The sequence below is a fragment of the Plecotus auritus genome, assembly GCF_963455305.1.
Source record: "Plecotus auritus genome assembly, chromosome: 3".
Taxonomy (NCBI): domain Eukaryota; kingdom Metazoa; phylum Chordata; class Mammalia; order Chiroptera; family Vespertilionidae; genus Plecotus; species Plecotus auritus.
Genome location: NC_137772.1, coordinates 190,581,671 through 190,598,704, shown reverse-complemented (window position 1 = coordinate 190,598,704; position 17,034 = coordinate 190,581,671). Strand labels below are relative to the sequence as shown.

Sequence of the window (17,034 nt, the reverse complement as noted above, 5' to 3'; positions counted from 1 at the left end):
TAAAGGCAATAATTGCATTAATAATGCTTTGGTGAGAATTGGTAACTATAAGTTCCTACATTTCCTCTTCCCCCTTTTCTTTTCAGGACATGGGCTATTTGTGAACGAAAACCTTAGATGACTTGAATCTGATACTTCCTTGATTTAATGTCTAAGTAGTTATTAAAATAGAGTTTTAAAAAACATATTTTTCATGTGACCAACTTATAAAGATTTGGTGCAATCTTAAGATTTAGAATTTCAGGTGGGGTTTGGTAAAACGTGGTTATATCTGTTTTTAAGACACTCCAGACTAGGTGCTTTATATGGGTTTGGCTGTAAACTTCTGAGTATTCCTTAGGTGTAAAACCCATCTCCAACAAATTCATAAGTGAAGCTAAGCACAAATTATTGTATTTCTTGCTAACATAGGTTCAAAATTCTTACCAAGAAATAGTAAGATGGGTCCTGTTTTAAAGGCTATGGGACTCGAATAAAAATATGAATCAGTTCAATGTTAGAATACTCCTTCCCAAAACATTATTCTTCTCACATCCAGCTCAGACTAATCTCCCCGTTATTTTTTCCTTTTTAAAATGTTCATAGATTTTTGTATCATTTCAATAGTTTCTTGACTACAGTGTTTAGTTGTTTCATGTATATGAATCTGTAAACTGCTCATTGGAATGAGAGAGTATTGAGGGCAGTTATAGTACTTGACTTCTTGTGCCTTCCCAAACATCTTAAAAATATCTACCAGGATATTCGGCATAAATAGAATGCTTCCTGAACATGTGCTTGCTTGATTCCTAGGCTTTTTGTTTTGTTGTGTTCTGTTTTTCTGATGTGTCCTAAGCTGTATACCAGGGATGGGGAACCTTTTTTTTTTTTCTGCCAAGGGCCATTTGGATATTTACAACATCATTTGCAGGCCATACAAAATTATCAACTTAAAAATTAGTCTGCCTTATTTGGTCAAACATTTAATTAACCCACCCCTAATGCCTTGGTAGGGTCAGACCAAATGATTTTGTGGGCCTTATATGGCCTGTGGACCAGAAGTTCTCCACCCCTGCTGTAGACAGTTACAGAAAAAAATATTCTGTACAAGGAAAGATGTTTGTGTTTTCAGCTGAACATAGAGGTAGGAACAAGTAGGATGATACTCAGAATGGAAAAGGGATTGCATGTGATGTTCCGCCCATGTGGTTTGCAACCGTGGTAGAACAGGAAAGCAATCTTCACGGTGAAGGCCTTTTGAGTTGTCACGTATCTCCCAAACATAAATCTCTCTCCTTTCTCTGGTTAGAAACATTAATAGGTAGAATGCTCAAATAGCTCTCTTACGCTTGTAATTGTTACCAATAAGAACAAGCTCTCATAAATCAAACTTTACATTGGTTAAAATTACCCCCTGTCCTTAAGGTTCCTGATCTGTTTCTCTCCTCCGGCCCCATTTTTTCCAGCTCTGGCTGACTCTCTGGATTATGTGTCATTAATCTTTTCTCCTGACTTCTCTCTGTTTTGTTTTGTTTTTTCTTTCTGCCCTCTCCCATCTTCACTTCAAATTGGATGTACTTCATGAAATGACGTTTAGGTAGTTCAGCTATTCTATTGAATTGAACTTAAATTTTGGATGAACTACATTTTAAGTGATTTTAAACTTAAAGCTAATGTGAAAATGTTGGACTATGTACCAATATAAATATATTAAACTTAAGGCCATATCAAACATAGTGTAAAAATTACATTGTGTTCCTTCTATTAGAAATCTTGCAGGACATAATTCACCTTCTGAGTCATGATGTAATTTAGATTATATTTTATTAGACATTCTTTACAAATTTAAAATACTGCTATTTTTACATGCACAGAGGAAAATCAGTTTGGATAATTATATTTAGGAATTCATGAAAATCAACCACAAAATAGAGACACTTTATTGTGTCATTTATCAACATACTTGATATGTATATCTAAAGTGCATTATGTTACAAAAAATATAGAAATTCAGCAGCACCAAGATACATTTACAAAATAAATACATCAGTTGACAAAATAAATTATGGTAAATGTGATAATAATAATTGGATTAGCCTTGGAAAAAATATTCACAATGACCAATGTGCAGTTTCATAGAGCAATGAGGGAGACAGTTTTATTCCAATGCATTTACAGTATTTACAGACAATAAATATTTCTAATACTTTCCATATGTTCACTATTACAGAATGCTGCAATATGTCTTCTGAAGGTCTTTGCAAAAGTTTCAATGCCTCCTGAAAAGAGAAGGAAGGGAAAGCAAAAGGGAAAATAAGTTAATTATCCTTACAAATGAAGAGACAAAATAAATGGTATAAATTAAGGAACACAGAATCACATAGAAACAGACCTAGGGACTCTTTGTAAATATCTCTTACAAGAGGTGACTGGGGATCCATCTGACTCTCTAAAACCTCTGCCACAGTCACTAAGCCATCCAAATGGTCAATGCAATGCAGAAGAGAAAGGCTTGCATTTCTAAGTATACTCTGTCAGAAAAAGGAGGCCCTGTGAAATTTTCCAAGGCTAACAATTGGCAAATTTGGGAAGGGAAGGCACACACTTGGGAATCTGGAAATAAGGCGAGGTTGTGCAATCCATCATGCTTAGAAGTTTATTCCGCAGTGATACCTGATGTAGGTGATCCACTGGTGTCTTATTTTTCCAGGTTCTCACTCAGCCAATCTCTTGCTAAGATAAAGGGCTGTTGTGAGGGTAATCAACAGTGCGTGACTGGGGTATATGTTGGGATGCATAATTAAACAGAGTATGTTTGGTTAATGATTTGATGACATCTATCATTTTCTTAACTGTCCTTAAACACTAATGAATGAAACTGTCATTGGATTTTAATTTTTGAAGCCAAATTAAAATAGATTTGTTTATTATTTTGCTGGTTTTTTTAATGGATCTCTTTAAAGAGATTGAAAATTTGAAAATTTGGAAAGCCTATTTTAAATTAGCTAATAAGAATCAATTGATTTAAAAATATAAAATAGCACAAGCAAGGATGGAATGAATAGCATTTTGAACAATTATTTTCTTAGAAATAAAGGAAAAAGGAGCAAATTTAAGGACTAAAGAAAAGATCATTTAATATATTTTACACTGCCCAGTTTGCTTGTTATCCTTCCTTTTGATTTCCCTTTAATAAAAACATGTATTAGAATAGCCAAGAAAAACATAAAACATGACTTAGAAATATATGTGTATGTTTATTATACGTGTGTGATGCTTTAGAGTCCTAGCTCTTTTGAATACTGAAAGCTTTTATATTATTTCTAAATCTATATATACCAAGGCAAAATATATGTTCTCAATGAAATGAGTCCTACTGAATCTGGACATCTTATTTGCAACATCAAAATTTCTTAAGTTTAAAGCTATATATTTCCCACGGAGTGGTCCATGAAGAGAAGCCAGACAGTTTTAGCTCAGCAATTTCTATTAAGAACTAAGATAGGTATTATAATAAAGTTCATCGCTTGCCATTTCAGAACTCTCAGATAATCATATAATAATGCAGAGACTAAAGAGAGGATAATAATAAACATTTAGTTGCTTATAAAACTTAAAAAAAAGTTATTCTGAAAAGATTCTATTTGTACTACAAAATTTACATGGCCCCAGATGTTCTCATCAATACACTGCTAAATCTCCCCACTCTTCCCTGCACCTCTGTTGGGTTGTATTGGGAGAGTGCCAACATCTGGCTGCCAAACAAACAGTGCTTTCCATGAACGTTCCTCACAACCAGGGAGTAGAAAGGAGAAGCAGAAACATTCTATTTCTTTCAGTCCTAAGTCTGGATTTAATTAGGCCACTGCCTAATTTTTACTAGCTCTACTTTAACATAAGGATAACTTTGGAATAAGAATTGAAGAGTGCTGATTTTCATTAATTCTCTGGATACTTAAGAGCATTGCAAATTGTAAACGTATAAAATCCATAAAAAGTATGTATACTTCTGTTTTTAAAATACACACACATGCACACACACACAGAGTAAGATAATGGATAAAAATAGGTTCTGGCAATAGAGGCCTTCCATTAGTTATAAATAAGTACAGTTAGGATCATATCTTAAAGTACACTGAATATCTGCATTGAGCCAACATGTATAACATGTATAAGGCCTGTTACCCCTTACAGATCCATTAGACACTGGCAGAATAGGTCTTTCACTGTGCTAGAGATTTCACTAGTGCCACTGCCCATTGATTACTGAAGCTGTACTACTAATCCAATATAGTTATCATTTTATACACTATTTAATTCTGGGTTTTCTCCACTTAAAGAGAGACGTGATGGTAAAGAGATTCAAACGCCCCTTTGAAACATCACTCTGTGGTCCTATCTCTAGTCAGAGGAAAGAACTGGAGAAGGAACAGGGGACCCCTTAAATAATGAGATCATTAGCTGCATAGGACGCATTCGTGTGTTGTTTTCCTCTTTCTTTCAAACCCCATAGAAGTGCTGTACTGAAAAGTAAAAAAAACAAAACAGCTCCTATCAGTGGAAATGCGTAGGTCAAGGGGCAGCACTAACAGCACTGGCCTAAGTGCCAGGAAATGGGGAAATAAATCCAGTGCTGAGGACTACCTATCCCGGTTTCCAGGACTGTGCAGGTCCTTTCACCGGGGGAGTGCCTTGGTTTTCTAGGTTATAAAATGCAATTAATACTTGCCCTTTTTTGCCTCACAGAAACACACACACTAATACAGATTGAGTGAACAATCAGAACCATGACTAAAAGTCCAAAACAACAAGTTGCAATGTATTGTTTACTCTATGACAGGCATTTAACCCGTGTAATCTCATTTAATCTTTATCCAACCCAAAGAGGTTGGTACAATTACTAGCTTCATTTCAGAGAAGAGGAGAGGGAGTCTTAGAAAGACTGACTAACTTGTCCAAGGTTGTGAACTTTAACGTTTAGACCCCAAATTTAAAGCTAAGGTATTTGGCTCCAAAGTCTGTGGATGTCATTACTACCTGCAACTATGAGCTAAGGATAAACCAGCCACAGAGACATGAAGTTTTATTATTCTTATTGCAATATCCTAGAAAACTTTCTCCATTTGCCAGTGGACAAATAGATACATGAGAAAAACATATCCTTCTCAAGCCAATACTTAAAAATTTTCAGAAATCATGATTTTTTTTTCTTATAAACTGGTAGAAGCCAGAGTTAAATTTAATTAAATAAATTTAAAGTGTATGTTTAAATTTTTATTTAAATAAATATAACATTTAATTACATAAACTTAAATAAAAATGTGAATGTCTCAGAATTATTTATGGTAAGATATAGTTTTGGGAGCATATCAAAGCCTTCTATGTCCTTCCCTGAAGTGAAAAAAAAAAGTAAGAAATGAAAAATGATCAAGAAAGTTTGTTAAGATGTGAGACGGGGGGAAATACACTTCTCTAGCAAATAATGAAGGTGAGCCTTAGCTTCAGAAGGCTGAGTAAGAAATGAAGTTATTTAGTGGAGTGCTAAAATATTGGAGTTGGAGAGTGAGATGAAACGGGTTATGAAAGCCCCATGCTATGGGGGCAGGAGGACACTGCCTGAAGTCAGACAGTATTTTGAGTCACCTTGGTTTTGCAAGGTTTAAATTGTGGAGTGATTGATGGGGGTGGGGGGTTGGAGGAGGGCATAAAGGTTTGTCTAGGGGCCAAGGCAGAGGGAAGCTACACCCCCCTGCTGAGAGCACAAAGGAGAGGCTCTGGGCCAGGAAGCCAGTTACCGGAAAGTGAGCTCCAGCGATGTCCCGGAGATGTCAGACAGGTGGTCCCCTTCTAGCCCACTGCCAGCCACGCTGGCATTTAGCCAGGCCGACCGAGTCCGCCGCTTCTTCTTCTCCTGCTCCTTGCGTTTTCCAGGCTTGCCTTTCTTTTTCTTGCCGGGTGTCTTCAGTGGCTGCTCTTTGTACGTCTCCACCTTGTTGGTTTCCTGAGTTAGGTATCTGCCCTCATCGTCAGACCCAAATCGGACGGGGTGGTTCTTTGTGTTGGGGGCAGGCTTGGAGTTGGGGGAAACCTCCGAGGTAGTTCTGATTTCAGCTGTGTGGATTTCTGCGATCAGGTTGTGAAGGAAGAATCGTCGCCGTAAGTCTTGGATGGACTTCCCCTTGTCATGGAGGAGCTGATGTTCAGACACGGCTCTTTTGCTTTAAGGAAAAAAAAAAAGCAGGAGAGAAAGGAAGCAATGAAATGTTAGTTGTTGGTGGAAACCACATAGGCAGGAGAAAAGCCCTTTAGTTTTCAGTTGCTCCCATACAGGACACAGGCTGCAAGAGGAGCACGCTCTGCAGCAGGGAAGGGGCCAGAGTGGAAGGGCAGGAGCAGCTGTGGCTCAGAGGACCAGCTCTGCCGCTTACCAGGTCTGTGACCTTGGTGAGAAAGCAAACATTCCTGGGCCTCCTGGTCCTCTCTATTTAAAAGGAAGGGGTCAGATTCAGTGATTTCTGTGCTCCCTGCTCTATTTAAATATGATTCAGTTATTCTCAGAAATGGACAGAAACCACTGAACTGCTTTTTACATTTTTCAGTCGTGGTGGGGAAATAAATCCAGAAGTCCTAGCCTGGGAAATAAAAAATGAGGCTGATTTTACCTGAGTACTTGCCCCAGGTGTGTGTGTGTACCCACACACATGCACAGGAGTGCGCACACACACACACACACACACACACTGCTCCCCCATTAAGAAAATAATCATACTGAATCTCAAAGAACAGCAAGCTGTAAGAGCAAAAGCAAACAAAGACTGAAGGATAAAGTGAGCAGTGAAGCCTGTCTAGGAAACTGCCTAACAGACTGAACTTTAACATATTAGACTACAGGCTACCAAGAACCTATATGTGAAGGCCAACTGTCAGAGAAAGCACACATAATTTTCTGGAAAGTACTGGGTGGTCTCTTTAAAATGGATTTCTTTGTGTGTTTAAATTAAGTGAGATCATTTTATTTCTTCTGTGCATCTTTTTTTTTTTTAATTAGGGATTTCAGAGGGTGTTATCCTTAATACTTAGTTAAGAAATTCACTTTTTTTACTTGTTCTTTGTCTTAAAAGTATCTCTTCAAACATATATGATGTGATTTTTCTATTTAAACAACAATCTCATAAAAATATAGTGAAAAAGAATAAACTAATTTGCTATCATCAATCCTTTTAGATGACACCCTGGCTCTTGCTTAACCGTCCACCCATGAATTCTCCTCTTAGTCTGTGTATATGGTATTAAACATATTTAAGGGTGACATACATTAGTTAGTCATATTATGCCAGCTTTAACTCTGCCTATTTCTGCCACTGAAATAAACCTCCGGCCAAAGTGGTTCATTTTCAAAGGTTTCTAAGGGTATTTCACAGGGCTACATCCCATGTACCCTTACTCTCCTGACACAGTGGCATCTGGGTCCCTTATTGCTTTCACTAGTACAAGCTTCTTTACCTCCTCAAAGAAATATGAAAATAACAAATAGCACTATCCTCCTTTTTACAGACAGGGAAGGGGAGGTTCAGAGAGATAAAAATGCCCCACCTTTGCCCACACAGTGAAACCAGGCAGAGCCAGGGTCCCACCAATGAGTTCTTTAGATTCACAACCAAAATTGCTTTTTACCTTCCTCAACCCTTTCTCCTGCTGACGCTGAAGTGTATATTGAGAAAACAAGAAAGAAAAGGCAAGGAGTGAAAAACCTGTAGTGGGAACCATGACAATGGGCAAGTGGACAGCAATCTATCACTTTCCTTGAAGACCAAGCTTATTGCCCCAAGACATCAATTTTCATCACCAAAATAAAGAAGTGGGGTACCTAGAGTTTGGATTTTCCCTAAGGGAATGAGAGATTGTCTAGTTACACTGTGAATCAAAGAAGGGTAAACCATGAAAAAACATTCATTATTTATCTGGACGTTCTAGCTAGAATGTCAGCTTCCTTTTAGTATTTCAGTGCGTGGACTGACTTTAAGCCATGAAGCTTGTTCAAAAAAAGACATGACTTAATGGAAAGGAATTTAACAGGAGCCCGGTTTAAATGAGGCATGAAGGAGTCTCCCTTCCTTATTGAAGGTGCCACATGTGACTAGATTAAAATTCACTTACTTTGTGGCAATAGTTAGTATTCTGGAAACTTTTAATAATCTACAAATTTGAGGCTTTGGTACAATACATTCATATCCTCTAATAACATTTTTTAAAGAATAGGGCTGATATAATTGTATATTTTTTAAGTATTGCAGTTTAATAAGCATCTTTAGCAAAATGTCACATTAAAAAGTTCTTAACTAATGTTCCTTTATAGTATTTAGAGATTTTATTTCTTTCTCAATTCCTGGCAGATATCCACCCCATCTGTATTGCTCTCCAAATGTATAATACAACCCATTCTAGCTTAACCTGAAGCCAAAACTTTTAATGGTTGGCCTGATCTAATCAAGCCACATTGCTCATGCCCCCTGTGACTGGCATATATGCCTGTCATCTTGGCCAGCCTGTCAACTGTGAGTCACAGTGCCCTCCTAATTCAAGTCTTGCACTTTCCCAGGATGGTTCTCATGGGAAAAGGAGGGATCATTCTGCCCTTCTCTCTTAGAAAAAGCCTATAATATGGCACAACTTTGTCCCATTTAAAACAGAACATCTCTTGTGAGGTACAAAACTTCTTTCTGCCTGTTTGGGGTAATTGCTAATATATTAGAAAAATGCAGATTTTCTTCAATACTAAGTCTGAAATGCTGTTACAGAATTTACTTAGTGGTTCAAAGACTTCTGTATTTAAACATGTGTGAAGAATGAATTTCTAACTGGGAAACTGCATAAGAGGATCAGGATTATAATAGTATCTTTATTCCTTAATAAGGAATAAGGTCCACAGAATGTTCTATTTAGTTTCCAAATAAGATAGAAAATGATACAAGGATAAAGGACTAGTCTGTACAAACCAGATATACATAGGTAATGAGTAGTGCATTCTAATTAAGGAGGATTTCAATTTAGATGATTCTGAAATACTGAAGTTGTAAATATGGCCTCAGTAATAGTCTGCTACTCGATATGCCTGTAAACATTGCATAGCACAGTGGTTCACACGGAACTTATACCTGGGCTCCAACATGGAAAAACAAGTATGTTATATTCATGGTCTCCTTTGCTTATTGTAAAAAAAAAAAATTGTAAAAATGTGGGGAAAATGCTTAACATAGATAACTCTAAATTCAGTCAAAATATAGCTGTTTTAAAGAAAAATCACCCTCAAGGGAGTTTTGAGGGAAGATTAAATTTCTAAAGAATCATCAAGGAACTCGGGGAGTAAACAGAGAGATGGGAATTCCTCTTCCAGCAGAGGAAGCAGCAGCGTGTGCCGATGCTAGGCTCCTGAAGAAGGAGTCTGAGTTTGAGAAGAAAAGTTCTGTGGTACAAGGAAGAGTCAGGGTTAGGGTGTTAGAGTTAAGATGACTCACCAGAAGTCCCTTCCAACCCAAATGACTCAGTCCAAAGTTATGCTTTTCATTAAGTGGAAGAGACCCAGTCTGGTTCCCCAGCAGATCAGCCAATGGTGTTTTAGATTTCTGAATTTGTTGGGGTTCCACCTCTAACTTAAACATAAAGGTTGCCACCTGCTGCAAGCCATATTCATCTGGACAGTAACACCTGTACACCTGACTTTCAGCCTCCAATCTACTCATGCTCTAGCTTCATTAATGAAAGTCTTTTGGATCCACAGTTCCAAAGGTTTCACAGACCTGTATTGCCTCTTTTGCATGGCTCAGCAGACAGTGTCATTGGTGCAGTAGTAGTTTCCTCTCCTTCAAAAGTTAACCCCCTCAGTTAGAAAACCATCTACAGCAATTTCCCTAATACTTGGTGTGAAAAGTAACTAGGAAGTAACATGGTTTGATCCCATGGTAAAATTTCTTTCAAGAAACTAGGCTTATTTAGCATACTAGAACACTAATGTTCTGTTTTATTGTTACTTGGCAGCAATGCCAAAATAATGACTTGTTTTTAAAACTCCATTTGGCTATAATCATTTGATGAAGCATCTTCATCTACTGATGATTTCAGTCTTCCATGAAAAAACATGGCTGTAATGTGATGATCTATTAGCCATTAATTATAAGAATGTTCTGTGGTAGTTTTATAACCATCTGCTGAGTGTGAGTGTTTGACTACAATATTATATTTCACCCACAAACAAAACTGTAACAGAGTCTTTGGCTGCTAAATGCTTTTTAAAAATGTGTATTTTGCAAGGTGCAACAACAACAAAAAGAGTTAAAAATAGCCTTTAGGACAATTAGCACTATTTTAATGCCATAACTGTGGATTTAATCATGGTCCATTACTGTTTCTCAAAAAAGAAAACAGGTATTTCTTAAGCAACTTTAAAGAAAAATTGGCTGGATTCCAAGACAGTATTTCTTGGCCAAATAAATACAGTATTTAAGTGTGCTTTTAAAAAATTCACTCTTTAAAAAAAATTCATTCTTCATCTATATTTATATATGGATTTTAAGTAACAGAATTTAATACAATTCTCAAAATGAGCAAAAAAGCCTGAAGATAATTTTCAGAAATACATCCACAAAATGTTGATTTGAAGAATACAATGCAGCTTTATCTGCAGTACAATGTTCTACACAATTTGCCTTAGGAAATTCATAATAGATTTTCATTTTGGTGCCAAGGTTCAGACATGTCTACAGTAATTTCATTTAAGGATTTTCTGCTCTCATGATAATAGACCAAGAGCCTGTATAAAACTGTTGCCTGTTTGTACCCCTTTGGGAATTTACAAGGAAGTACCAGGAACTTGATTGTAAATATCAGATATTGCTATTTTTACTACTAGTGTAAAAGTTCCCCTTAATTCCTTCTCCAGAGGCAAACTCATCTCAGTCCTCAAACTTCATGGTGTTCTCATCCTGAACACTGAGACTGCAGTTTAAAGATACCCAAAGACAGTGTTACACACATTAATGAACAGTTAGGTCCAATAGATGACGAAGATAGTATTACTCTACCACGCTTCCATCTTTGCAGTCAGACAACATAGTGATATTTATCTGGTGTACTCAGATGTATGATTATTTTAAAGTCAAAATTATCCTTAAAGGGATCACCATATGAGAATCCCAAAATACAAAGTTTTCAGTCTCCAATGCAACACCCATAGACCTGGGGCTCCAGATTAAAGAACTGTTAGCAATCATTCCCCGAAGAAAAGTCTCCACACCTAATACTCATTTGGAATTAAGCACTCTAGCGTTGCTGAACTGTGTCAATACTAAAGTTGGAATTGTGCCATTGCAAAGTTGTTACTGCTTTCTTATATAATATGCCTTCATTATGTAATGTGGTCCCATTTTATATGCTTAAAATTATGTCATTCATTATAAAAGTAGATGCAAGGTTTTTGCTTTTCACACACCAATTGCCACCCACATTCAGTATGTACGGACGTGCACATAGACATATGTGCTCCCCTGGATCCCTCAGCTTCCTCTCGGATGCCTCGGGGTTTCCAAACCTTCCCAGGTCCTGAAAGCAACTTTTTTCTTTCACTAGAGGCAGAGAATCTTTGCTTAGAGGAGATTCTGTTAAAGAAAAAAAAAAAAAATCCAAAAAAACGCTCCCTCTTATGGAAACTCACATAACATTTGTCTCTTGCCTATCCTTCCTGGCGGTTCCCCAGTCTCCCGCTGGGGTTGAGGACCCGGGCTCAGCCCCCAGCAGGTAGCCGGTTCTCCCTGCTCGCTAGCTAACTCGGGCGGGCGAGGAGCATCTCTGACCGCCCTGAGCCTGGGCAGCGCCCCAGCCTGGCTGCCTCCCCCTGGCCTCCCCAGCCCTCTCCTGGCGCCCTGGGGAGGACGGGGCACTTACAGCCGGCGGCCGAGCTCCTCCACCGAGCGCCCGCAGGAGGGCACCGAGTAGCTCAGCAGGAACACCGCGACGACGCTCCACTGCTGTACCAGCCTCCGCAGCATCGTTTCCTCTCGCTGGCAGGACCTGCGACGGAGTGAAAAGGGGGCCGAAGTGTCAGTCCGGAATCTCCATCTCCCGAACTACCCCGCTCCCCCTTTGAGCCGGATCTCAAATAGCCTCTTCAACATCAAGGGCATCTCCCAAGTTGCAAAGAAAAAAAAGAAAAGAAACTTTCTCTGAAGCCTCTCAGCACTTACTTATTTAGGAATCAGCTACTCCAACTGTGCTTTTGCCAAACCACACAGGCAGAAAGGGACCAAAAAGGGGGAAAAAAATCAGAGGCGCTTCCTCTGAAATAATAACCAAAATGAAATAGTTTTATATATGCATCAAGGATGAGCAGCGAGCGTGTTTACACGTCTCCCATAGCAATGTCTAATTAATCTGGCCGGCGCTTCTCCTGGGTTCGTGGAGCAGGGCGAACCCCTCCTAAAAAGAGAAGAAAGTTTCCTCCTCCGAAGTCAGCTTCTTCGCGAACTAGGCCGTCTTGTTCCAGAGCCACTTGCAGGGAGACCCACATATATACACATAGCTGTCTGTCTACCTCCTCTGGTGGGCTGGTTGCTTCCGGAAAGTTGATTCCACACACCCTGAGAACAAGTTTCAAGTGCGTGTGTCGTCGATTAGGAGGGCCAGGTGGCAACGAGGGCGGGCTAATAGCGGCGCAAAGGGGCGGCGGCGGCCCGCTCTACGGGCGGGGACGCGTGCTGGCCGAGCGACGCAGGTTGGAGGCGAGTTGAAAGCTGAGCGGAGGAATGTTCACACGCTCGGAGGCAAACCTGCGGAGAAGTGAGCGAGTCGCAAAGAGGTGGCGCCCTAGGAACGCGCGCGGGGCGAGCGAGGGCGCGGGGGCGGGGGTGGCGACAGGCGGCCGGAGCGGCCCCGCTGGCCGGAGCGAGCGCAGGGGAGCCCTGAGCTGGGAATGCTCTGCAAGCAAAGGAGCCGCCCGCCTCCCGCCTGCCGCCCCGACGCTGCCCCGAGCTCCGCCGAGCCCCACCCCGGAGCGCCAGCCCAGCCGCGCCGTCTCGGAGTCGGGCGGGCGCGTGGGCGGATTCGCTCACCCCCTCTGCGTCCCGCCGGCCCCGGACTGCCCGGTGGATCGACCAGCCGAGGTCCCCGAGGGTGTGCGGACGGGCCCGGGCAGCCGCTGACCTCGGCGCGCCGCGGCAGCCGGGGCGGGTTGGACGCGCGGCTGCCGGGGCCGCCGGGGGCGGACAGACTCGGAGGAGGCCAAGCAGCCGGGGGTAGAGAGCGCGGGCGCCTGGGATCCTCCGCGGGGATGTCGCGGGCCGTGGGCCTGTGGCTTTAAAGAGCCCTCAACCCCCCTTGAAAGCTCGGGGTGCTAAATGGGAGCCCCACTTTCTGGCCCTTCCTGGGACCAGTTGAGTGGGAAGAGTCGGCTAGGGAGGGGGAGATCTTCGCCTGGAAGAGGAAAAACGGTTTCAGACTTCAGGTCGAGATTACGTGTTTTGCTGCCTCAGAACAGCTGAGGACACCTGGAGCCCGTCCAAGAAAACCCGCGCGCATGGGACACCCCCTTTTGAATGACGGAGGAGAGCCTACAGTCCTGGAGAGCGCGCACAGCCCGTTCGCCCACCAAACAGGCGTCTAAGCCACGCTTTTCTGGATAACCGACTCTGTCACCCCCTCATCCCCCGGTCCCCGGTTACTTATTCTAAGGCGACTCTGTCCGTGCCTCTTCAGCCCGCAGAGGCGGCGAGGCTAGCGTGTAGGTCGCGCTGCCTCGGAGAAGCGAAGGAAAGCAGGGGGCTCTTCCCAAAGCTATTGGGTGGGGAAGCAAGACCGCTCTGAATGACTGGGCAGCATCCACCAGGAAGGATGGCAGCGGATGCGAACGCCCTCCCAAGGGTTCCTCTATCTGGTGCTTGGGAACCATTCAAGAGATGTTTGTCTTCTAGATAGACAACGCTACTGGGAGGTTACTCTCAGAAGGCAAGTGTGACAGAGATTTCAGATCCTTAAGGCAGCCTGACCTTTATCAAGCCTGGCTTTGAGGCTGGTGCTCCACAGATGTGCCACGGGTGGGTGAAATAGCGCCCTCTCACCGACCCTCGCTCACCTCGATCCCTTCCCCCCTTCCTAACTGCAAGCCAGCAGTTAACATTTGCTGTTTAGTTTGGGTTTGGGGTGGGGGGCAAAATTTCTCAGAAGCTGCTCTCTCATTTGATTACTTTAAACTTCATGCTTTGAAAAAAAAAAACCACAACACAAAACTTGGCTTCCTCCCACTTAAAAAAAAAATCGCTGGGAATTTCCACAATTTCCCTTGAAAGTTTAAGAATTTCTAAACGTTAGACCTGTTTGCATGGCATGAAAAGACAAAGTTAACAGGACTAAAAAATGTCAACCTTTGAACCTCTAACACTTTCTGATTTATATTAAATTCTTTCCAGAAAGACACAGGAGCCTTAATGTAATCCTTAGATCTGAAGGGGGAAATCTGTAAAAAAAAAAAAGCCAATCACAAATGAGCCATTTAATACTTGTAAGTTGTTTAACATTAAAGTGATAATATTTGCTTCCACAATAAAAGAGAAAGAAAAGAAATGAAAAAAACAAAGGTACTTAGCCAAGTTTCAAACTAGCCAGGCTTTTGAAAGTCAACCCTCTCCCAATAAAGGTTAAAACAAAGATTGAAAATATTAAATCACTTATGCTATAAGTAAATTCATTATACTCTCAGGACATTATAAAGACTGACATCAATAGATCGCTTTGATTTATGTTGCTTTTTAAAACTAATTAAACAAAATTGACCTCCTCCTCTCTCTCTTTTCTTTCCTCCACTCACTCTTTTGGTGTTGATAGCAAAACATCTCTCAAATATTTTTTAGAATTTTCTCTCCCTGACAAAACAAGAAAATATAGATACAGGAAAAGGAAATAGTCTTTATATACTCAAATACCAAACTGTCCTCATAATTTAATACTTCACCTTTCCCTTGATTTACAGTCTCCTCTGTTCTTCTGGCCAAAGAAGGGGGAATCTTCTCAGCAGTCTCTTCCAGAAGTAATTTTGTTTGTTCTTTAAAAAGTAAAATTAAATCTTAAATGAATTAAAACCTTTCTTAAGGCGTCTCCTCTGTTCCAACCAAAGGCGATGATGAGAAAGCTAGAAAGCAGGTACCTCTTTTAAGGTGCCCTGTTAATTACTTTCAGCAGAAACTCTTCTCAATATATAGCAGGACCCTGACTTTCTGGCTTTCTGAAAAGGGTCTTTTCTGACATCATAATCTAGTTTCTAATATTACTGAGTAACCTCTATGATAATGCTGAAGACATGTGAATGCAAATGAGATGATTTCACACTTGGAAGGCCTCTCTCTCTCTCTCTCTCTCTCTCTCTCTCTCTCTCTCTCTCTCTCTCTCCTCTCCCTCTCCCTCTCCCTCTCCCTCTCCCTCTCCCTCTCCCTCTCCCTCTCCCTCTCCCCTCTTCTCCACTCCTCTCTTCTCCTCTCCTCTCTCTCTCTTCTTAGGAACAGAACAAGTGCCAATAGAAGCTGAATGTTTGCTCAGGCCTTGCTATCACATAAATGTTCTTTAGCAAATAAGAGGATTTGAAGGCCTGTCTTTCATCTGAAGTATTCCATGTGAAGACAGTTTAGCATTATGAGAACTGCACTTACATGAAAGAGTCCAATTTTAAGAAAGATTTTTCTAAAAATATAAGTGCACGTTTACACTTCATGTTTAAATAACTGGTTGATGTATATCTCCAGGGATATCTCCTCTTGCAATTTAGAAAAAAAAAGCATTTATGTTTAGCTTTTTCATCTTTCTTCCTTTTTTCCTCCTCAGTCCAAACAACAAGGAAACAAACATGCAAATCAGAAAAGTATCTCTAGCTCTTTAAACAGTGCACCTGGGCTTAGAAATTTCCTTATCTTATTACCAATAAGCATCCAGATTTACTAGTAACATTTGCCAATCTGTAGCTCCAGGCTCTCTCTCTTAAATCCTCTGAAACCAAACAACTAAATTCATCCCTTCTCTACTCCAAACTTTTTATTTGTGTACATAGAGAAGTTTGCATAATTAGCTCAAGTAAAGTTATCTTTAGATTCCATTACAATAAATTCCAAATCACTTACTTGCTTGGACTGAGACATGAGGGGAGGCTGTTGCCAGTGGACACCAAGGTTGAGTAAAAAAGGGGATGTCATACCGTTAAATCCCAAGTAGGGGTAGGAAAGGGTGTGTTTCTTTGTTACATCTCTGTCGTTAGATGAGGATAAGACTGAAAGAGGGTCTCCATTTTCCGGGAACAGGACTCACCGCTGACATCTGGAGAAACTGCCTCCAGGAGAAGCCCTAGACATGCATCAGTCTCATTGGGCAAGTGGGTCTCACACCAGCCTCAACCTTCCCTACTTCCTGGGCAATGTTCAGCTTTCCCGCATAACAGGACCAGGAAGCGCAGTGGTGAGGCCGTTCTCCCCAAGGGACCTAAGCTAAGGTGAGATGAGAAGGTCTTTAGGAAATGGGGTCTACAGGGACCACTTCTCCAAGGTCCAGCACTTGTGCACCTCCTAACCCCCTGAGTATGAGCATCAAAACGTTTGAAGAATAGTCTTGTCTTCTGGCCAGGGGCTGTGTGTGTGTGTGTGTGTGTGTGTGTGTGTGTGTGTGTAAGAGAGAGAAAATGGATGTGTAGCACATGAGTCCTGATTTCCTGGACTGATGCCTGCCTGATGCCCTTGGCTGGGCCGAGATCTTGGCTTCCTGAAGTAGGCAGCTCTGTACTTGTTCGAGACCACAGGGAGAGTTTCAAGTCCCACCTGGCTCAGAGGACAACTCGTCAACTTAAAACTGATCCAGGCGGTGCCACACTACCCTCCTGGCTGACGCCCAGCTCCCTGTGAGGGGAATCGTCCTTTCTTACAATTTGAGCCCTGGCTGTCTGGAAGGCACTGCCCCCAGAGCTGCTAGGACCTGGAGAACTGTTATCTCCCTAACACCATTCACCCGGGTCCAAAACCTGCCAGTTTACCTTCA

At 41.3% G+C, this 17,034-nt stretch overlaps 1 protein-coding gene across 1 annotated transcript; it reads right to left on the bottom strand.

The window, feature by feature from the left end:
- Positions 1 to 1,785: 1,785 nt before the first annotated feature.
- On the bottom strand, positions 1,786 to 13,023 carry PTHLH (parathyroid hormone like hormone). Its single transcript, XM_080660716.1, has 4 exons — positions 12,216 to 13,023; positions 11,917 to 12,042; positions 5,775 to 6,197; positions 1,786 to 2,258 (listed from the first exon to the last, which is right to left on the bottom strand). Exons 2-4 carry the CDS (start codon positions 12,018 to 12,020, stop codon positions 2,249 to 2,251), a joined length of 537 nt encoding a protein of 178 aa, XP_080516842.1. The 5' UTR covers positions 12,021 to 12,042; positions 12,216 to 13,023; the 3' UTR covers positions 1,786 to 2,248.
- Positions 13,024 to 17,034: the final 4,011 nt, after the last annotated feature.